Source organism: Dama dama, chromosome 21 (genome assembly GCF_033118175.1).
Source record: "Dama dama isolate Ldn47 chromosome 21, ASM3311817v1, whole genome shotgun sequence".
In the NCBI taxonomy this organism is placed as follows: Eukaryota; Metazoa; Chordata; class Mammalia; order Artiodactyla; family Cervidae; genus Dama; species Dama dama.
In genome coordinates this window covers 4,112,202-4,134,431 of record NC_083701.1, presented here as the reverse complement: position 1 = coordinate 4,134,431, position 22,230 = coordinate 4,112,202, and the positions used below count along the sequence as shown (strand labels likewise).

Sequence of the window (22,230 nt, the reverse complement as noted above, 5' to 3'; positions counted from 1 at the left end):
AAGCTGGTTATCTTTCCCTCGTCCAGCAGATGGCGTCATATCACCGTAACGTGGCTGGGAAGGGTCTTTAAGAGAGATCAGAGCCGATCACTTAAGGGGTCTTGTCCTAGGGGACACGCTTCAGTCTGAGGATGATGGAAAGCAGTTCATCCAAGTGACAAATGACTAAGGCACAACTTTTTCTAACTTTGAGCTCAGTTAAAGGAAATGAGAGGGAATCGCACGCATTGCACTCGAAGCCCTGGTTCATTCAGAGAGGTGATTCACTGCCCTAAGCCCCCGAAATCATTCACCAGGAGAGGAAGAACCCGGGAACCCCACGCCTCTCTGAGGATTTATGGTTATAACAAGTGGACAAGTGCAAGTCTTCTTTAAATGGACACCATCTGCGTGCTGAGCGCTGCTGCAGTGGAAGCCATGCGGGTGCTGCTCTGTGGGTGGGCGGGCGGGGGGTGGGGGGCCCTGCTCCCTCACCCACAGTCGAGATGGGTGTGAAACAAGGCATAGACATGAAGGTGCCCGCCACAGGGCCTGGGCACACAGGCTTCAGCAAGGCTGTCCAAGAGAACCTGAGCCCTGAAGGCTGTGCCGAGGCCTCGGAGGAACCGCCAGTGCGTTAAAAGTCAAACTGGCCACCCAGGCACGAAAGGACAGCATGCGTCTATCCTGACAAGACCGAGGGACGGCCGCAGCACTTGTCCTTTATGGCCAGTGCTCAGCCTCAAGCTCTGGGGGCCATGTCTGAGCCCCGGGACAGGAAGCGACAGGAGTGCTCCACCACTGCAGAGACGCTCGTGGCTCACTCTGCGGCAAATACACGTGCTGCTTTGGGGACAAACCAAGCGAACGCGTCCTCCCCAGGCTTTCCGCCTCCTGGTCCAGATTTGCATGCAGAGCAGGGTGTGACAGAGAGCTGGACAGACACACAGACACCATGTGCTTACCCTCCATGGCTATTGTCGAACGGAAGGTGAGGACAAGTTAAAGAAATTTGTCAGAGAAAGGGAAAAAAGAAAAACAGTATTAATAAAGGCAGCAGACAAAACCCCCGTAAAAACACACGAGCAGAACAAGAGAAGCAGGTTTCCACCTGTCGACTTGGCTCGCTGGTCAGCATAGCGCAGCCGCCAGGCAGTCTGTTCAGGGCACCCATGTATTCAGCAGGGGTCTGCCATGCACCATGCTTGTTTTCATGAATAAATGAGGAAAACCACATGCAAAGCCCGAGCGTGACAATCTGGCAGCAGTGCAAGGATCCATAGAATTGGGGGTCTTTTACAAAGCAAGGAGGCATATCTATGCTGTGTTCACACAACACTGCCCCTTGGACTCCTGAGGTTCAGGGGGAACAGCACACCCTCAGTCCCTGAGTTCCCCCCAACATCCGACATCCTCGGAAACGGGCTTCGACCCAGCCGTCCCGCTAGGGTAGAGATGCCTGGCTGGGGGCTGTGTTTAAAGACACCAGGAGCTTCATTTAAAAACAAACAAACAAAAAATACCCCTCATTTGAACCAATTCTTATGGTTGGGTTCTTCCTTTAAGCCTAGAAATTTTATTTAATGTTTTCTTTTCTCTATAGCTTTAAAGCTATTCTACTGTAATATGACCGACAAAGTTAATTGAGAGAAATATGGATTTCTTGACCTTTTTTTAAGAGTTGTCTGAATTCTATTCCCTTTGGTATAGAAATTTAGCAGAATCCTAGATTCTGAGGTCCAACCCTCCACGCTGTGTGCACTGAAAAGAGGGAGGCTGCTCACAACAGTATCACTTCTGAGAGCTGAGGTGCTGGCACTGAGACGCCGAACATGGCAGGAGAGCCGGCTCAAAGGGCATTAGTCAGTGTGCAGAGGGCAGGCTTCCTCAGGTGTGGCGACCGGGGCTCCGACAAGGAACCACGACTCTGGACTCCGGAGGAGAGGGCAGTCTGTCCTACTCTGTTCAAAGCTTGTTCTTTTGTGTTTATCCTTTGCCCAGCTCTTGTGAGGGTAGCACAGTCACCACGCTGCCAGGGGCCAGTCCCGAGGACCCTCCCAAAGCACCAGCTTGCTTTGCAGACATCTGCACTGGCCTCCTATTTTTTGGAGCTTGACCATTGGGAGGCCCTTGGCAGAAGGTTAGGACACACCACTGATCCGCAGAGACACAGGCAATCCAACCACTCGTGGTGAGAGGGGTCATCCTGGAAGACTTTGGTAATTCAGAGCCAAAATGTAAACCCACCAAGCAGAAACTGACACTGGTTTCTGGCTATTATTTGGATGAATACCAGTTATATCAGGTAAAGGTAAGCATTTCTGTATTATAATAAAGAGAGCATTTCTTTCAGACTGGATTAGAGATAAATACTTCACACTTATCAATCAGAGTGTATTTTAAGTAAGCACACTCTTTCCACAAAGACTTCTACTTGTTCAGTACCCTATATATATCCTGTAACAAGTGTATTTCCCCATTATATTCATTCATACGTTAGTCCACATGTTAAAAATGAACACAGGTCAGAGGTCTAAGCTGGTATCTGATCTACTTTTAAAGTTGGCTTTTCATCACAATACAAGCCATTTTGAAAATTTCTTCTTTTGCTTATGAAAATGAAAAAATTTCACTAACCCTGTTTCTCTCTTCATTTTTAAAATTCAAGTCAAGAAACCACATTAGGAAAGGGTTTGTCCTCTCTGCTCCTCTGTGCTGCTAGTGGAGTTACAGGCCTGGAGGCCTGGTAGCTGTGGAAGCCAAGCCCCGGGCCGTCCCCAGGACCAGCACTCTGGCTTCCGGCTGCTGGTGACCTGCCCTTGGACAGGGGTGCCTCTGGGCCCGTGCTAACCTCCGCGCTGCCCCTATAGGGGCCGGGCTGGTCCCAGAGAGCGGCCTCTAGGCTACAGGCTGACTCGCGCCTGGAGAGGATGTTTTCTCTGCCTGGGCAACCTCTCTGACTCTCCTGCTTCTGTGAGGAATCAGCCCCTTGGCTTCTGGTGTGAACCTGGAGGGGCAGCACACAGCGTGTGGACGGAAAGCCAGGTCTGCGGCTAAATGCTGGGTCAGCTACAGGGAAGCTGTACCCTTGAAATGCCCTTTAACCTCTGGGAACTGGGGCATCGCACGTGAAAGGTTAGAAAAATGTTAAGACCACCATTCCTGTGAGGCTGATGTAAGGTTTAAAATACATGGGGCAGGTTCTGCCACAGCAGCGGGCACTCAACAAATGGTGGTTGTTGGTGAAACACAGCTTATCAAGACTGATCCCACAGCTACTGGGTTCTAACGTGTACCTTTTTCTAGGTACCATGAAGAAGGAAAAAATGCCAACCAAATCAACACACCATCTTGATTTTAGAGATATATTCTGAGAGATAACTGACCTAACGGGGAGTGAAGGTGCCCCTACCCATGAGTGGGCACACAGCGGAGGCAGCTGCAGCCCCAGCACATGTTGCTGGGCACACACAGCTGTGGCCTCCATCGAAACCGCCGCCCCCCACCCCAGGCCACGCGGATGAACTTGGAGAGACTGCACCTGCTCAAGGTCGCGTGTCCCCCAGGCATTGGGCTCAACTCATCTGTACCATCAGAAGGTATCCTAGCACTTTACCTCAAAGCAACATCCTGTCTGGTAAGAAAACAACCTTTAGACAGGATCTGACTGAGGCCCTATCACGTGAGAGAACACAGGAAGAGTTTCCCAGCAAAGCTGGTCCTGACTCCGAGGGGGGTCTGGAGCTGACGTAGGAGCCCACCCACCCTGCTGCACAGCATCACAGGGTCGTCACCGGGGATGGAAGGCGCTCACCTTGACTCCCTCGTTGTAACTGTCCCCGGGGCTGCCGAGGCTGGCCAGGCTGCCCAGGTGCCCGGGGGCTCCGGGACGCGGCGGCTTCTTTGGTGGCGCTGCAGGATCTGGTAAAGGAATGAGCCCTGCTGAGTAATGTCCATTAACGGAAAGGATGGAAATGACTTCCAAATAAACGGAGTTATTAGAACAGGTGCTAGTCTCAGAGAGGGCACCCTGCGAGGTGGGGGAGGCCGTTTCTGACGCATTAGAGTGGTAACTCCTGTTTTCCAGTACTCTAGGCGTGGGCTGAATTTGGTAAACATCACATGTGCAGCGGGAGAAGCATAAATGCATCATGAGGCATTCCAAAGCTAAGAAACTACACATCAAAAACCCACTCCCTCCAAATTACACAAACTGTGACGTGCAATCCATTTCTTAACTTACCTGGTTTGCCCACAGGCTGATATATGTGCTGGTTGCCAGTCTGTGGGGAAAAAAAGATGCGGGGTCAGTGCAGTAGGGTGCACCACAAGGCAACGGCTGCCCCGCCCACCCTCTGCCCACCACCCTGGACACCTCTGCTGAACACTGCGGTCAAAGACCGAGATGGGGGAGGGGCCTGCCTGCACGGTGGGGGTGGGTGGTTAGGCTGATAAGCAGATAACGCCCACAGGGTGTGGGGTCAGGGCGGTCACAATTTCAGAATTTCTTGAAAGAAATCATGTCCACAGACGTCTCCAGTTGGCCTACAGGAGTGTGAAATCTGTTCTGGATGCCCCCCGCCATGCCTTGCCCCATTACAAGAAGGGGTGCCATTGGGGACAACAGTGATGAGAAGAGGTTTCACAGCACTGGGACATCTATGTTTTCACTACCACCTGAAGGACCTGGGGTGACACCCCCATCTCTTCTGCACTAGCCACAGGCCAAGCCAGGAAGCCAGACCACCCCAGGGACAGGATGAACAGGCAGGCACACAGACGACCAGCCCTCACCTAGGCTGTCGTGCCCACAGCTGCGATTAGAGCCACCTATCCTAGGCTGACTGAATGAAAAGAAGTATGTTCCGAATCCTATCCTACTTTTGAAGAGACTTGCCTTGCTGACTCTAAAACAATAAACTGGTTAAAACACATGTATTTTAAGGTGATTTACTTTTTACTGAGCAGAGACCCACTTCTTTAAAACACAAGGAGCACGAGACAGCACACGCGGCCACAACTGCTCCTCACCCAGGGCCACAGCAGCTTCCACCAGGTAACTGCACACTCCCTGTTTGAAGACTGCTTGATCATAGTGTGGGGGCTGATTTCAGGGTACTCTGTTCTGTCCCACTGACCTGTGTGCCTGTTTTTGTGCCAGGACCTTGCAGTTTTGATTACTGCAGCTTTGCAGTATAGTCTGAAGCCAAGAAGGGTGGTTCCTTCAGCTCTGTTCTTTCCCAAGATTGTTTTGGCTACTCAGGGTCGTTTGTATTTCCATACATATTTTAAATGTATTTGTCCTGGTTCTGTTAAAAATGTCATTAGTATTTTGATAGGGGTTGCACTGGTCATTTTAACAACACTCCTTCTTCCAGTCCAAAAACCACAGTTTATCTTCTCGGCCATTTGTGTTGTCCTGTTTCTCCCACCAGCATCCTACAGTTCTCAAAGTACAGGTCTTTTGTCTCCTTACATGAAGTTTATCCCTAGGTATCTTATTCTTTTTGATGTGGTGGTAAATGGGATTATTTCCGTAATTTCTCTTTCTGATAGTTCTTTCTTAGTGTAGAGAAATGCAACAGATTTCTGCATGTTACTTTTGTATCCTATAACTTTATGGAATTCACTGATGAGTTCTAATAGTTTTCTGGTGGCATTTTTAGGATTTTCAATGTACAGTATCATGTCATCTGCAAACAGTGACAGTTTTACTAATCTGAATTCTTTTTATTCCTTTTTCCTGTCTTATTGCTGTGGCTAGGACTTCCAATACTATGTTGAATAAATGTGAGGAAAGTCAGCATCCTCGTTGTGTTCCTGTTCTTACAGGAAAATGCTTTCAGGTGTATGTCATCTTTTCAACATAAGGAAGGAGCACTGTGTGCAGATGTTAAATGGGGGACCATGTGATTTTGCACATGTGGACTAAAGAACCCCAACACTCTGTCCGCAGAGCCCACTGTGTGTGTGTGTGTGTGTGTGTGTGTGTGTGTGTGTGTGTGTGTGTGTGTGTGTGTGTGTGCGCGCGTGTGCGAACGCCCAACACCCTGTAGAGCTCTGTGTGTGTGTGTGTGTGTGTGTGTGTGTGTGTGTGTGTGTGTGTGTGATGGTGAAGGCCAAACCTTCACGTGCTGGTGACTGGCCACATCTCCCAGGGGCCAGGTCTTGGGGGAGCTGGACCTTACAGCACAGACTAGGGAGAACTGCATCCTGGAGCTGGATGACAACCTGGTCTCACGTATGTATGTTTCCATGTATGTCTGTACATATGTACGCACGCAGGCAGGCATGTGTGTCTAGAAATGAAGTGGTTTATATCTATCCGGAAGCCTTACCAGGGTGGAAATTTATCTCCTTAAGTCCATTACCCAGCAAGTGGCAGTTTCCCTTTTTTACTGGGAATTTCTTTTTTTCTTTTTTTTTATTATTTTTTTCTTAATTTATTTTAACCAGATATACGCCGATCGAAATCCTAATAATTTTAACTACTCTCCCCTAAAGAACAGGGAATATTTCTAGCAGGCTTTAAATATATTTAGAATACTAATAAGCTAGGTCTTCAAAGAGAATATCAGGCATTTTCTCCTACAACACCCAGGAGAAAATGCCTAACCCTAACCCTAACCCTAACAAATTTTCTGTGACTGTGGAAACTTTTATAAAACGTGAAACAAGAGCATACAAATTTGGCCAGATGACAACTTGTTGTAGGAACAGTTAATGTGTGTACGTATTTCAATATTTCAGCTTACTACTGAAAAGACCGTATTAGTAATGGGGGAGAAATTTTGTGTACAGTGTGTTTTAATAACCTTGGCTGGAATGCCAGTTTGTCATGGAATGAGTTACTGTGTTCCGTATGACAAATACTAAAATGGGTGGATATCCCACGACACAAAGAGGTCCAGGTCCTCACGAGGATGCGGGCAGCTGCTTACCGGGCCCTGAGGACCTCCGTCCTCCCTGTCGATGCTGCCTCGAGAGAGCCGCACGTCAGGTTTCTGGAGAAACAAAAGCAAAGCAGTTTCATTCTTGGCTTGAAAACTGCTGGTGTATTTCTGTACTAAGCATCTTGAAGAGTTGAAAGTCCCACAGTTTCAGAAAAACTCTCAAAGCCCAGAGGTGACAAGTGCAGGTCAGCGGGCCCAGCAGAGTGCACAGCTAACAGAACTGGCCTGTGCCCTGCCCCACGTGGCACATGAAGATGTGGGCCTCACCTCTCTTCCTAGCAATGCACTCTCTTTCCTGAGAAACCCCTGCCCTGGGAGCAGGCACCAATGCCGTCTTCCCGGCAGGTGGAGGCTTACTCCTACTTGGCTGTCTCGCCAAACCAGCAAATGGTCCAATGATGGTCCCCCCCATGGCGCATCCAGAATTCGAAGCCAAACAGAGGAATCCCGACTTAATAGTAGGTGAATTTCACTGACAGAAGACTAAACAAAGTAGGCCACATGCCGTCAGGGCGTGGAGCTTGGTGGGTTTCCTCCTCACAGAAACAACGCCGCACAGTGGCCCCAGCCTGCCCATGACGGTGCGGACTTCACGGAGCCCACAGGCAGCCACAGCGACACCTGCCCCTCCATGCCAGACACACTGGCCAAAGCCCATCTCAGGGTGCGTTTCCCTTGCCCTCTCCAGGCTGACCACGCATTTCTTGGTCTCCACCAGTCCACGGTCTCTTTCAGAAACCCTGCATTTGGCAGAGACCACACAGGAAAAACTACCCTTGTTAGGGAAAGAACGTCCTGATGAGGGTCTGGCACAGGACACTAGCCACAAGCACCTGTTAGAGGTGGTGATGGAGAAATGAGCTGTGTGTCTCGCTTTGCTTACATGTGCTTTCAAGTGAGACCGTGTCATAATTCCGTAGCCTTCATACGACATCACACAGTGGAAGCCGGCAAACATGGGATAATGTTGCACAGTATTGCAGAGTGTGAATGCTGTCACACACAGAACAAGGTGGAAGCAGCCTGGGCGCTGGTACCAGCCATCTGATGTACGAGTTCATTCTCAAAGGGAAAAAAGCACTCAACCTCCACTGTCCGCAGAGTAGAAAATGCCGCCAAAGCAGAGCAATGTATGCACGTAGGGTGTGGGACTCGGGTCAGGCCCTGGTATTCTCGAGCTGTGTGGCCCGGGCCTCAACCTCTTCATCTGTAACACGGGTGGGAGGTGACACCACTCGCCACGTACTACCCCAATCATTGTCAGGATTAAGCGAGGTAATGCTGGCAAAGCACTGAGACCGCCATGTACGTGGGAAGCACAATAAATGGCTCACCTGCTGCCATCTGCTGGACATTTGGGCTATTTTCAAAATTTCACCTGCATGAACAGGCTCTGGGTGAAGAGCTCTGTGTACAAACCTTTGACTAAATTCCTGAGCAGTTCCCCGAAAAGCTGAGCGCGTCAGCCGCCAGGCTGCCTCTGTCCCGCGCTTGCCTCTGTCCATGAGGCCCCGTGCCCCAGCACCGCTGACATCACTGAAAACCCGCGGCCAGCCAACAAGCGAAGTGCCGCCTGCTGGGCCTCCGCACCCCTTCCCTAAGAGGCACATCTGTTTTCTCCCACTGCACGGATGCTAAGCTGCCGTGGACAAGGGGCTTCACCTCTCCTGATCCAGGGCCTCACCCAAATGACTGTTATAAGGATCAAGTAAGTGCCTGGCACAGAAATGGTTTCCCCAGTAGTCATGTATGGATGTGAGAGTTGGACTATAATGAAAGTTGAGCACTGAAAAATTGATGCTTTTGAACTGTGGTGTTGGAAAAGACTCTTGAGAGTCCCCTGGACTGCAAGGAGATCCAACCAGTCAATCTTAAAGGAAATCAGTTCTGAATATTCACTGGAAGGACCAATGTTGAAGCTGAAACTCCAATACTTCAGCCACCTGATGTGAAGAACTGACTCCTTGGAAAAGACCCTGATGCTGTGAAAGATTGAAGGTGGGAGGAGAAGAGGATGAGATGGTTGGATGGCATCATCGACTTGATGGACATGAGTCTGAGCAAGCTCTGGGAGTTGGTGATGCACAGGGAAGCCTGGAGTGCTGCAGTCCATGGGGTGGCAAAGAGTTGGACACAACTGAACTGAACTGGCACAGAAATGGGCACATACGAGATGTTTAGCAAATATATGCTGAAGGAAGACTTCCAACTTGAAGTCCTCTCCCCATACACCACCTTGTCTTCAGACCTGGACCATGGAGGAAACTCGAAGGGCTGTGGCCTGGCTGGGAGCAGAGTCCTGTCTGGGACCCTCTGACCCCATCCTGACACTCATGTTCCACTCCTGCTAGCTGGCACTGCCACGAGGGGGAAAACAGCTCCAATGTTCATTTCCTTTCTCAGAACACAAAGCGGCCTTTGTATACTCAAAACATTCTCATTTTAAAGTTAAAACCCTGCCTTCAGCACAGCCCTGCATTAGAGAATGACTGTGCGCACAGCAACCAAAATAAACAGGGAGCAAAGCTTCTCTCCTTGAAAGCAGCACCCAAGAGGAAAGCAGGTCTGCCCGGCGCACTGAGGTTCCAGTCAAGCCTGCTGGCTCTCTCTGGCTGGTTTGCAGGACAGCTTTCACCGCTGTGGAGCCATCTCAGAAACTGCATGGGCTGCATGACATCAGAGAAGGAGGTGGGACATGCCACCAAGATCCCACTGTAGGTCGTGGCCCTGTGCTCCAGGCAAGAGCCTGCCACCCTGACAAAGATGTGCCAACAGAGGGGAGGGACCTGAGGGATGCGCGACTCTCCAAAGTGCTCGATAAAAAGTCACCTCACACAACGAGGTAGGGCCTAAAACTGGATGCTTCGCTAAATAGCTGCTGACTCTGATCTATTAGAAAAAAATCTGGGAATTACTACTGACAAAGCAACGTTAAGTTTTCAAAGAAGAAGGTGACTCCTCCAGAAGGATGCAAGCTGACCAAGGGTGTGGCAGGTCTGTGCCCAGCACAGCCTGAGGACCAGGGCAGGTCAGGAAGGACTTGTTGGTACCGGGGCATGATGAGACAGAAGCAGAGGACGAAATTTCTAGAGCAATCTAAATAGTAATTTTTAGATCTGTTGGAGCTCATAATAAAAGTTTCTATATCTTTAAAAAATTTTCCTTTTTTCTAGTAACTGCTTTTTATTTTACTAGAGTATCAGGTCTAAAATGGTTTAGGAAAAAGAAAAAGAAAAAGGGTTAGGAGCGGCCCACAGGTATTCTGGCTTAGGTGCATGGTCTAAGAGTCCTAGACTCTCAGCAGCACCGCCTCCCGGCTGATAGGAGACAGAAGCCCTTGGAGAAATTCACGGTGTACTCCTTCCCCTCTCCACTGTTCACAGGTTACACGCTTAGTCCTCAACACCACCCGACAGGAAGGTGCTCTCGCCCTTTACAGAGGACAGTATAGTTACTTCACAGATGAATACGTGAAGCATAAAGCGGTAGACAGTTATGTGGGTCACGAGGACGAGGACTTTACACCCTCACCCAGCTGGCCCAGAGTCCAGGCTCGTGCACTTGCTGTGCCCTCGCCCTGGAATGCTCTTCGGCTGCTAGGCCGGCCCTGCACACCTCCCCGGGGTCCATATTCTCCACCACAATCAGGGGCTGACCTGGGGGGTGGGCCCGGAGGGCAGGATGGATGGAGAGCCCCGGGCGGTCACCTGGTGGTGGCCACCGGCAGATTCTGAGTCAGAGAAGGACAGGATCAGAGCCGAGTTTTAGAAGCGTCACCACGGCTGGGGCAGGAGATGCAGCTGGGAGGAGACAGGACTGCAGAGAGGCCAGGCGTGGCATTCACTCCCCCACCTCCTCACCTTGTTCCCCGGGCGGTGGGGCTGCGCCTCGTCCACCAGTCACCCAGGCTGACGGCTCGCTTGCTCTCAGCTCCCCCGCCCCCACCTTGGCTACCTGACCCAGAGCTGATGCGGCAGCGGTTAGTCAACTTGTCTCATGGCACCAACACTGTTTTGATCTTGAAACTATAACAATGACAGTGATAAACCATTCTTCCTTATGAGGATCAACAGGAATCTCTAATGAAACAGCACGAACAAGATAAACCAGGACCTTAAAAGGATGTCAACCATGACTTACTGGGGACTCCTCTCTGGAATGTGATTCCAGCATAAAACCAAGCAAAATGCTTCACACACTTCATCACGTTAAACCTTTTAAAAGGTTTTAAAAAGTTATTCTTTAAAATATAAAGCCAACCTTATACTTAATAAACTATTATAGACGTTAACTTTAAAAATAAAAGCAAGAAAAGCAAGCAAGAACTTATTTAATACAAAAGGTGGCAAGAGATGCTTCAGGGGCAATATGAGATATGTAACTGAGAATGAAGGGGAAAAATGTTTTTAAAAAGTGACAACAGATAGCCCAAGGAAATCAGTGAAAAAGATTTCATGTGATAAATATTGTTATATACAAGGTAATTTCCTAAAACTCAATGCATATTCATATACAAAAATAATAACTAAGAATGACTCAGATGGTAAAGAATCTGCCTGCAATGCAGGAAACCCAGGTTCGATCCCTGGGTTGGAAAGATCCCCCGGAAAAGGAAATGGCAACCACTCCAGTATTCTCACCTGGAGAATCCCACGAACAGAGGAGCCTGGCATGCTACAGTCCACGGGGTCCCAAAGAGCTGGACATGACTGAGTGACTGAGACAGCAACAGCCAATGGGAATGAGAGCCCGAGCTGTCAGTGAGGGAAGCTCTGAATGAATAGCAGAGACTTAAAGAGGGAAGAGGTGAACCTACAGGAGATCACAAAGCCGTACGGGAGAGGGTCGGAACAAACGGCAGGAATGTCGTGAGCTCAGGGGACAGGGACACCACGCCTGTGACAGGACACGGCACGGCCTGGGTCCCCGTGGCGTAGGTTACACGACTCATCAATGTATCTTGAATATGAGTTGGAGGCTACTGGAGTGACAGAAAAGTTCTATGTACAGAGAGTAGGTTATATGGACTTACACATTTATCAAAACTCATCAAACTGTACACCTAGGATCTGTGTGTCTGTGGTACGTAAGTTATCTCAGAAGGAACAAACCCAACAGCTGACAGCCAGCAGTGTCTCCAGCCTTGATTCCAGACACCTGCCATCACCCAGACGGTGGAGATGGGCTTAGGCTGGTCAGCTCCCCCACAGACCAGCTCTTCCGGAGGCTGAGTGCGCCTCCTGGGCCTGTCCACCTTGAAACCCCAATCTGTGTGCACCCGGCCACCACAGGCACCCCAGCTCCACAGAGCGCCCCCGGCTCCCCCCGCTCAGAACAGCTCACAGCCTTGGCCTTCCTCACCCCAGGAGCAACCACAGACCAGACACTGGTACTGCAATATAGTCAGCCTAATCTGCAGAGTTTGTGACGCTCACTTTTAAAATACAAATCAATGAGGGAAAACAGGGTATCTGTCTTATAAACCACTGGCTGTTGATTTAAGTGTTTCTGCGCCTGAAGGAGTCCCAGAGTCATGAACACAGCTGTATCCCCCTCACCGATGGTGTCCGGTCCCTCAGCACAGAGGGTGATGAGAGGCCCCAGGGACCAGCCCTGGACCCCCGGGTGTGGTGCTGTGTGAGGGCTCCCCGAGTCCTGGCTCCATCCAGCCATCCTTCTCTTCCGCTACTTCAGGAAGGAGGGCTGACGGGAGAGGGCTCGGGAGACTGAGGACCTCGTGACACACAGAGACCGCTATCACCACTCCTCTGTCCCCAGGGACTTCTGAGGGGCTGTTGGCAAGAGCTGTCCCAAGAAGACGCTTCCTGCCAGGAACCCAGAGGCATATGGGGGGAGGGCTGTGCCCCTCAGACCGTGAACTTGAGGACCCAGGAAGGCAAGCCCGGGGCCTGCCTGTCTAGTCACCGGCCTGCAGAGGCAAGAGGTGGTGTCTTGTGTGCAAGCAGCCACTTGAGCGGGAGTCGTTTCTGTGTGAGCGTGGTAGTCACGCGAAGCCACAGAAATGGTTCTACGTCTGAGCCCGCAATGCCACTGCTGACGTCCTAGAAATTTATCCGGAAAATGTCAGTTGAGAAAAGCAAACCACCCACTGCTACAAGCCTGAGGGAGCAGACGCTCCTGCTCTGGACAAGATGAACCCTGCCGCCATCTGGCGGGACAGCGGGTGCCCCAGGGCTCGAGGAGCGAGAGCACCCAGCGCGCCTCAGTTACCAGAAACCTCTCCTCCTTCTCCAGCCAACGCTGGTCCTCCTCCATCTCCTGCTGCTGCCGCATCAGCCGCTCCTCCATCAGGTGCGTGGGCAGCGCCTGCCCGAGGCCACGCAGGTCCAGTGCCGCTGAGTCCTGGAGGGGGAGTTGGGAGGGTCACTTTCAGGCGTCCACATATGGTGCTCTTACTTTTTTTCTGTGTGTCTTTCAAAAAAAAATTAAGCAGAGCAGCTTTTCCTTGGGCTTCAAGTTAACGTGGGTGACACAGCTTTAAGAGGTATACAACTGTTCTCTTGCAGGGATCTATTTTAAAGAAGTAATCCAAGATGTGTGCAAAGAATGCGTCATTAAATAGAGCAAAAAAAAAAGTGGAAACGATCTGGAAGTAAAACAATGGGAGGAGGGTTAAATGTGACACATGCATGTTATGAAGTGTAAAGCATGTTTACTCCAAGGAAAAGAGCATGAATAGCAGACAACTACAGACGTTCTTGGATTCCAAGAAGTGTTTTTTAATATTACAGGAGTGATTCTTGGTTTCACCAGGAAAACTTAGCAAAAATTAACATGGGCGGCTGAGCTGGAGGTTCTGTATGTCCACTGGCTTCATGTAGGGCTCTGTTTTTCCAGTGAATGGACTAATGATGGTAGCATCTCTTCATCTTTTAGTTAAAAAGATTCACAGACCCAGAGAGCATCTGATCTTAGAATCAGGTCATCTAAACCGAGAAATCTTAGGATTCAGAATGAAAGGTGCCTTGGGTACAGCCTCATCAATTAACAAGGCAAAGCCCAAGGACATCCAATTTACCTCCACGCTGGGCTGCCACATGGGTATCTCCTGTGGTCTGTGATTCCACGAATCTGTTTGGTCCAAGAGAGATGCCTGACCTGGGTAGATGCTGCCAGCCATGGCTGTGACTCCATGTGGGCCAGGGTAGCCAGAGACCTGCGGATGAGCGAAGCGGCCAGGTCACGCTCTGACACAGTGGCTTCTGCACAGTCCTGCTTCCAGGTGACAGGAAGTAACTGAGACTGCAGAGGACAGAGTGGCAGCAGAGAAACGGCTCCCCAGAGAAGTCCAAGGCCTGAGCCCTGGGACCTGTGAGCACCTCACTCGGCAAAGGGGTCGCACAGACGTGATTCTAAGTCAGACTCCTGGGATGGGGAGGTTGCTCTGGACTGTCCCAGTGGACCCAAGGAGATCGTAAGGTCCCTAAAATGCAACTGGGAAGCAGGAGGGAAAAGAAAAGGGGGTGTGACTACTGAAGAAGGCTCAGAGAGATACTGGGGTTTGGAAGATGGAAGAAGCAGGGTCATGAGTCAGGAGTGCAGGTACCTCTAGGAGCCAGTAAAGCAAGGAAATGGACTCTCAACTATGGTCTCGAGAAAGGTCATCTGTTAGCTTAGAGAGCCAACACAAATGTACACTAGGAAAGCACACATTCTCTACTCCGCACACTTATTACAATGCTGAGCGCAGACCATCCTCGGATGTAGAAGCAACAGGAGGCCAGACACACGGCTAAGCTGTTGCTCTATAGGTCCCTTCCTGCCAGCTCACCATGACACCCCCAGCGAAGGAGAAACAGGGCCCCTGTAGGCCTGTCCACTGATGAACCGGGGCAGGTGGTGGGAGAGGCATGGCTGCACAGTCTAACAGTGATGGCGCAGGCAGAGTAAGAGCATTTAGGTGAATGTGGGAAAAAGTGGCAAGCAGAAGGGAAGTAGGAGGCGTTTCTCTGTACGGTTCTCGTTCAGTCAAAAGAAGGACAGAGTAAGGAATCAGAGTTTGCTTCCCGAACTCATCAGGCTGCTGGATGGCAGGACTGTCAGCTACTTTTTAAGGAGATAAAGTGCAGTCAAGTCTGTATTTCCAAACATCAACACACCCTTCAGTGAAGATCTCTAGGCACTGATTTATACCAAAATTCCATACTGATGACACACAGTAAACTTTTAAATAACTTATATAGACAGCTCTCACAGTTTATTTAAATATTTTAATCAAAAAATATTTTACTAAACATGAAATGCTATTATCAGTTACTATGTTTCAGTCAGAAGGGATATATTACTGCCAGATAACTTTTAGGAATTTTCACAACAAAGAGATTTCAAACCATCTAAAGCAGTTTTTTTCTATATAACTCCCAACCACGTGAAAGGATCAATTGAGCCTTTCAAGGCAAAAAGGCCTCTGGGAAATGCCCTATCGCTGTTCTTATCAAGGTGAGGAAACCTGGCGCTTGGGAAAGAATTGTTCATTTGTTTGATACAAAGATATATGTGTTAATTTATCAATATCAGTATGTTTAATGTTACTTCCCCACTCTGAATGAGAAGAACAAAAGAACACATCTTACCATTGGAATCAAACATATACGTGTTAATTTATCAATATCAATCCATATAATGTACTTCCCCACTCTGAAAGTGAAGAACAAAAGAACACACCTTACACCTGGAATGGATGCGTACCTGGTAGTGATTGGTCTGAGCCATGTGCTGTGGGCTGGGATAAAATCCTTCACTGGACCTCGGACTGGGATAACCAGGTCTGCTGGGCTGTGGACAGATCAACAGAGCATCATATGAAGAGTGTTTTGACTGTTTTGGTGAATCTGCCTTTTGTTAAAAAGAACAGAAAAAAACAATTTTCTATAAGAGCTTAGTTGGAAAGAATGATGTAGAGTGTGAAGATATTTCATTGGGGGTAACAGTCTTCTCAACAAATAATGCTGGACATCAGGATACCACATGTGAACATGAAGCCGGACCCTGTCCACACAACATACACAGAAATTCATTCTAATGGATCATATCTCTAAACCTAAGAGCTAAAACGGTAAAACTCTTCGAAGAAGGTGGCTCAGGAGTAAATCTTTGTGACCCTAAAGTGAAAGTGAAAGTCGCTTAATCACGTCCGACTCTTTGTGACCCCATGGACTAAGTAGTCCATGGAATTCTCCAGGCCAGAATACTGGAGTGAGTAGCCTTTCCCTTCCTCAGGGGATCTTCCTGACCCAGGGATTGAACCCAGGTCTCCTGTGTTGCAGGTGGATTCTTTACCAACTGAGCCACAAGGGAAGCCCTTTGTGATCCTGGGTTAGGCAATGATTTCTTCTACAGGATACCAAAAGCTAGTCAACAAATGAAAAAAAGATAAATTGAACTTGGTCAGAATTAAAACTTTCACATTATAAATAACGAGGTCAAGAAAGTGAAAAGACAACTCATGAATGGAAGAAAGCTTGTGGGATCTTAGTTCTCTGACCAGGGATTGAACACACCAGGTCCTAACCACTGGACTGCCAGGGAATTCCCACAGAGTAAATTTTTTAATCTTTTTGAGCCACACAGTAACTGGACCACTTAAGTTTGACTGTGTAGTGGGACCTAGCCATGAACAAACACAAGGGAACGAGTAAGTTCACACAATAAAATAAATGTTTATCGACAGAAAACAGGCAGTGGGGTAGTCTGCTGACCCATATTAAAGACTAGAACAATCTCTGATTACAGAAAAGAGCCTCAAAATATACACTTTGAAAATGCCCTAGAGAAAGAAATGTGAAGCTATTTAAAAAATTTTAAGCTGGCTTCACCTTTATTCTGTAAAAAAGGAAGCCCAACTACCTCCACCTCCGCCCAAGAACTTATTTAATAGCAGAGCTTTCAAAACTCAGTCACATGAAAATTATTAAAAAATGATAGAGACTGAGATACACATTTAGATGGAAAGGGTTCTTCAATTCTGTGAGTTTTAGGGGACTGCTGTATCATTTGTGCTCTTCACCAGCCACACAGAGGTCCTCACACTTCTGGAACCGAAACACATGCTGTGAACACACAATCTCATCTGGTCGTCACAACACCCCTAAGAGGCAGGGAACACTAGTACCCCCACTTCACAGACGAGGAGAGTGAGGCCGGGAACAAGCAGGGAACATGCTCGGTCATCTGAGCCACCTGTGAGTAGATCCACTTGATTTCTGGGCCTGAGAAATGAACTCCAAGGCTCTCCAGTGTCGAACCATTCCACAGTTGTGACTGAGAAAACAGGCAAACCTGTATATAAGAGGTGGAGGCCGCAGGAGCTGGGGTTCATAGCTTTCTGGTGGGTACCTAGGGATTCTGTTGTTGCCAAATGAGGAGAGATAGAGAAATATTCTGGTCTCATCACTAACTGGCTCAGAGTGACCCCTTGGAATCAAGCACGTGGCCCTCCTTCCCTGGGCCTCAGTTCTCCGGTTGGTGGAGGAAGCCAGACTACAGAACCCTTCACCTCTAAAGTTCTGAAAAACTTGGTCAATAACCTGTATTCACTCTAAATGTGTAATAATACTTCCTGTTACACAGTTTAAAACAATGACCAAGAAAAAAATGGGTACAATATTTAATAGCACTTTGTGTTAAAACAGATTTCTGAACACTTTTCAAAAAGGGAATGAACTATCAGAGTTCTTTTAATATATTTTTAGCTCATCAAATGTCAAATAGCAGTTAGCTATTAACTGCAAAATAGCCTTTTATGTATACTGTCCAGAAAATGATCTGAACTGGATTATTCTCTGCAAGCAAACTGGTGTGTGAAAACACTATCCTGTCCACAGCAAAAGGAGGACAAAGAATCCTGACCTGAGGGGAGTGATCGAGGGCCTCCCGGCCCCAGCATGGCTGTGCAGCGTGGAGGCCTGGCGGCCGGCTGCAGGCCAGGAGGATGGAGGACAGGGCTGGAATGCTACCGACAGACCTCAACAAGCGGATACAACGCGCTGCCTGCTCCACAGACAACCCAGCCGCCGGCCACAGGCGAGAAAAGGGCAGAAATGTGCTCCAGGTTCTCAGCAGAAGAGAACCAAATCCCAAGGGACAGGGTCAGGTGGAAGCAGACTCCTCTCAAAACAAAGCAAACTGTGAATCATTAATGGCTTAGGTCCCTGACTTCTGTGGGGGGGCAGGTCGTCAGGGAGTTGGGAAGTCATATCTAATCCAATCATCCATGGCTTCAAACAGCTGGAGGCTGCAACACAGATTAGGAAAATAAGTGCACAGGAGGGTGGTACACAGAGAAGCAAATAAGAAACCAAAGTTGCAGTGCTGACTCTTAGAAAAACCTGCCATTTGGTTTTCTCTGCACAGATAGCATGCAGCTGCCTAAACCAAACCCTCGAGAGTCAGCAGGAGGAATGCCAAGGTGGGGTGGGGGCCTCTGCTACCTTGGGCGGTGCTTCGTCGGGCCCTCCGGAGTCCCAGGATGCGGTGACCTGCCTTCTGGACTCCATCCTCATGCGCTCTTCTTGCTGGACCTTCTCTTCCTCCAGGATTGTGCTAGGGAGATAACACAGGGTGTGAGGGAGCTGCTGCCAGGAGCTGGAACACTCGGGACCCGCCCTGCTGCCAGGAGCCCCAATGAGAAAGGAAAAGGGGATCGGGTTTCCAGCTTCCCAGGACTCCAGAGAAGCCTGGATGCAAAGGGCAGGTCCGCTTACAGCCACAGCCCAGGTAAGGAAGGACAGCTGGCCGGGAAGGGAGAAGCTGAAAAACCAGAGAGGAGCCAGGACGGACCGTCTGGACGCCCGGCTCCCTTCAGCAGGACCGTTTCCCCAAGCAAGCCCCACGGAGGCACCACATCAGCGCTGTAGGAGACACGCCCCAAACAGCCCAGACGACCTTCCTGCCAGCTTTCACTTTAACCAGCACTTTGTCTCATCAGGAAGAAAGGAAACTCTTCTGAAATTCCTGCTGCCTTCGCACACGCAGCTCAGCACCACCTCTCACGGCTGCTCACCCGCCAGGTAGCTCAGGGCTCTGCTCCCAGGCGCCAGGCCCCCCACTACTTGGGCTGGCAGGGACCTCGGTCCTCCGGGCGCAGACAGCGGCCCCCACCCGCCGCCCTACAGCTGCATACGGAGGCTGCTTCAGCCCCAGCCTCCCGGGGAGGCGTCCGTGAGAGAGTGAGGTCAGCTGCCCCAGAGCCTCCCTTTCTAATCTGGGAACCGCTCGCCTGTTTGCAGAAGACACTCCGGCTGCCGGAGGCGAGGGCAGGCTGCGTCTCACGCAGCTACGGCAGGAGAAGATGCACAATCCATCTCACGACCGCCCTGAGTCAGCAAGCCCTCACTACACATGGGAGGATTTTTTTTTTTTTTTTTAAAGGGAAGGGAATGTTTTCCTCAATGATCACATCAGCACTTACAGAAAAGTGAAATTTAGTCAAAAGAGCCCATCCCCTCTTCCAAATACGATTTCAGTTTCCTTCCCACTCCATGTAGACGATAGTGGCTGAGAAACAACACAAAACGTTTAAACGACAGGGCAGGACCGGTGGCGCCCTCGAGGCCGCTGTGCCCGCGAGCCAGCATCGTGGGGACATGGCTCAGATCCCACGATTCACGGGTCAAAATGCGCCGTGTATGCCTGTCTGAGAGGCTGTGGCCCCTGCCGCGCCCAGCATGAGCACAGAACCTGAGTCACAATGCTGCAGTGACCACGGGACGGTGGGCCCTGAAGCATCTGCTTGGGCTGCCGAGGAAGACGGCTCGCCTCAGGCCCCCCGCCTCACAGGGGACACGGGCAGGCCAACGGGAGCAGGGGTCCACTGGCCTGAGAGAGGGGCCCCTTCTGATTACGAGCACCCTGCTCTCAATCACCTGACCCTCAAAATAAGTAACAGACTCCAAATCAGAATTTCCAAAATTTCTGTAGTTTTAAACAACTGAAAATTCCCAAAAATCAAGACAAAAAAAATCAAGCAAAAAACAAAAGCAAACCAAACTGCCCTTATTTCTAACTTCCTCAAATTGTTAAAATACAGGCAAGCTGTGAGAACGCCAAGTGTGACCTATTCTTAAAGGCAATGGGAACTCTACTTCAAACAGCCCCTATGAAGGCACTTTAACTCACATGGCCTGTCTTCTGAATTGGGTCACCCTGACCTGAAGGTGACTGCCCCCCACAAACACCTCCAAATGGATCACGGGAGGCCCTTGCCATAGGGAGACCCCTTAGACTCCCCCTACCCCGACCCTTGCACCCACATTCATGGTCCCCCTCTTCTCTGACCCACTGACTCCCTTCTGAATCCTTCTCAATCCTTCATCACCTGCTACACTGAACACGAACACAGGGGTAGCCAGGCAGCGCCGTTCCTTCAGCCTCATAAACCCAAGATAACATGTCAAAATGTTTCTGAGAAAAAGTAATTTGTTGCTTAGAGCAGCTCAGAATATAAATAACTCATAAAGAATCTGGTTTTACAGGGGGAAGACGCTTCCATAGATGGAGTAAGAGTGCCCATGGAGACATTTCTGAGCTTTTCTCTTTACAGTCACTGAGGAACCCAGAGCAAAAAACTGGAATGTGCAGTGTCAAGGAGGTCAAATTTAAACATATTTTCCCAAACTACAAATATTTTTAGTAGCAATACATTCCATTTGAGAGCTTTTAGCTGCCTAATGTGAACTGGCAACGAGCCTGCATGCTTCTTCCTGGGACGGTGGTTTCTAAGTCTGAAACCCGCTGAGAGATAAAGCAATAGAAGATAGTAAGACTTCTCATTTAACAAACATTAGGGCATGTGGTAATCATTCTTTGTTTTATCCACGAGCCCTATCTAGGAAGAGAATTGGGAAGAGGGGGAAAAAACTGTTTAACGTGAGTTTTGTTTTTACTTTCCTCACTTTAGGAGAAAAAGTCAAACAAGTCGTCGGCTCAGAGTAAAAGGACACAAACATGTGAAAGCACGCTCTGACTCCGGCGGCAGCACCCCTGTGAACCTGGCCTCCCAGGCTCTGCAAGCTGCCGGGGAGAGGTTTCCCAGGATGTGACTTCACGTCTAAGGTATTTTCATGGAGAGCAAGAAAGAGGTCTGACAGCTTCTTCGTTTCCATTATGAAGCGGAGATACTAAAGCAAATCTCCAGCGCAAGCTTTTGGGTGGACGGGCGACCAGTCCTGAGGGGCTGACCAGCTGCTCTCACCATCCCAGCAGAAGGGACAGAGCTGGGAGCTGGGTAACCACAGGCAGCCGGGCCATCTCAACCTGTGTCCTTGTGCATAAGGAACAACGACACACTGCCCGTCCCGTTCACTGTTAGGATGGAGAAACAAAGTGGGGGAGGGAACCAGTAGGACATTTCAGTAAATGCTAACTAGTTCTGTACTTTTACATGTCTTGAGTTTTTTTTTTTATCTATTTCATTTCTGCAGCGTTTTTCCTGATAGCAATTATACTGCTATTCTTTCCTTTGAAACCATATTTCTTCTATGCTTAAATAACTTAAAAAAAAAAAAGATTGGACTTTGATCACCTAACATAATGATTTTATGATGACATCACAAAATTTGCTTTGGAGAGAAAATCAGTCTGGATTCATAGCTACTTAGGCTAATCTGGAAAATACCCAGAGAAAGAGCAGCAAGAAAGAAACTGGATGAAGAAAAAAAAATAATAATAATAAAAGCCAAGAGGGAAATGGCTTGTTTTAGCAAGTTCATGGGAATACCAGTTTTGAAACATGATCTCTTATAATTACCCAACACTGCCTCACCACAAAGGAATGGAATTGACCTTTCAACAAGCACTCCCCCCCACCCCCGCCCAGGGATCTTTGCAGAAAACAAGTCTGGAGGCCTAAGATGAGGCTGGGATGGTGTCTCTGCAGCCGCAGTAACCTCGGTGCTGCAGCACGGGGTTCTCCCCTCCTCTTACAAACACACACAGCAGACCCAGCATCTCGTTTCAGGAACACAAAATCTGCATTTCTCTCTACTTACTATGTGTCTCAAACTTCAGGAAGTCATGCACTTCTGCTGGGCTACAGTGTCACACATCTCAAAATTATTTTTAAAAGTTATTTCTACTAAAATCTTACTTTAAAATGATGACCTCTTTGGTATTTTGGGCAAGTTGGAGAAGCTCCTATGTGACCCCTCCTCTTGCAGAGACTAGGACAGAAGAGACAGCCTAGACAACAACTAGGACCTGAGGCAGCACTGAGCAGTCAGGCTCTGGGGGGAGGGACGCTAGGACGAAAGAATGGCACTGGGCAAGGTCCCACTTTAAT

At 49.1% G+C, this 22,230-nt stretch overlaps 1 protein-coding gene across 14 annotated transcripts in view; it reads right to left on the bottom strand.

The window, feature by feature from the left end:
* The window catches only part of PTK2 (protein tyrosine kinase 2), a 207,804-nt gene that overhangs the window by 5,537 nt on the left and 180,037 nt on the right, over window positions 1-22,230 (bottom strand). For 11 of the 14 annotated variants that reach the window (XM_061123123.1, XM_061123121.1, XM_061123124.1 and 8 more), the window contains 7 exons: window positions 18,383-18,494; window positions 15,642-15,728; window positions 13,972-14,109; window positions 13,164-13,295; window positions 6,921-6,983; window positions 4,223-4,262; window positions 3,794-3,900 (listed from right to left, as the gene is read on the bottom strand). In XM_061123123.1, the coding sequence (XP_060979106.1) occupies window positions 3,794-3,900; window positions 4,223-4,262; window positions 6,921-6,983; window positions 13,164-13,295; window positions 13,972-14,109; window positions 15,642-15,728; window positions 18,383-18,494 (679 nt within the window). Of the gene's footprint in view, window positions 1-3,793; window positions 3,901-4,222; window positions 4,263-6,920; window positions 6,984-13,163; window positions 13,296-13,971; window positions 14,110-15,641; window positions 15,729-18,382; window positions 18,495-18,954; window positions 19,147-22,230 lie in introns of those variants that run through there. The other 3 variants (XM_061123119.1, XM_061123120.1, XM_061123129.1) reach the window with 2 other exon arrangements.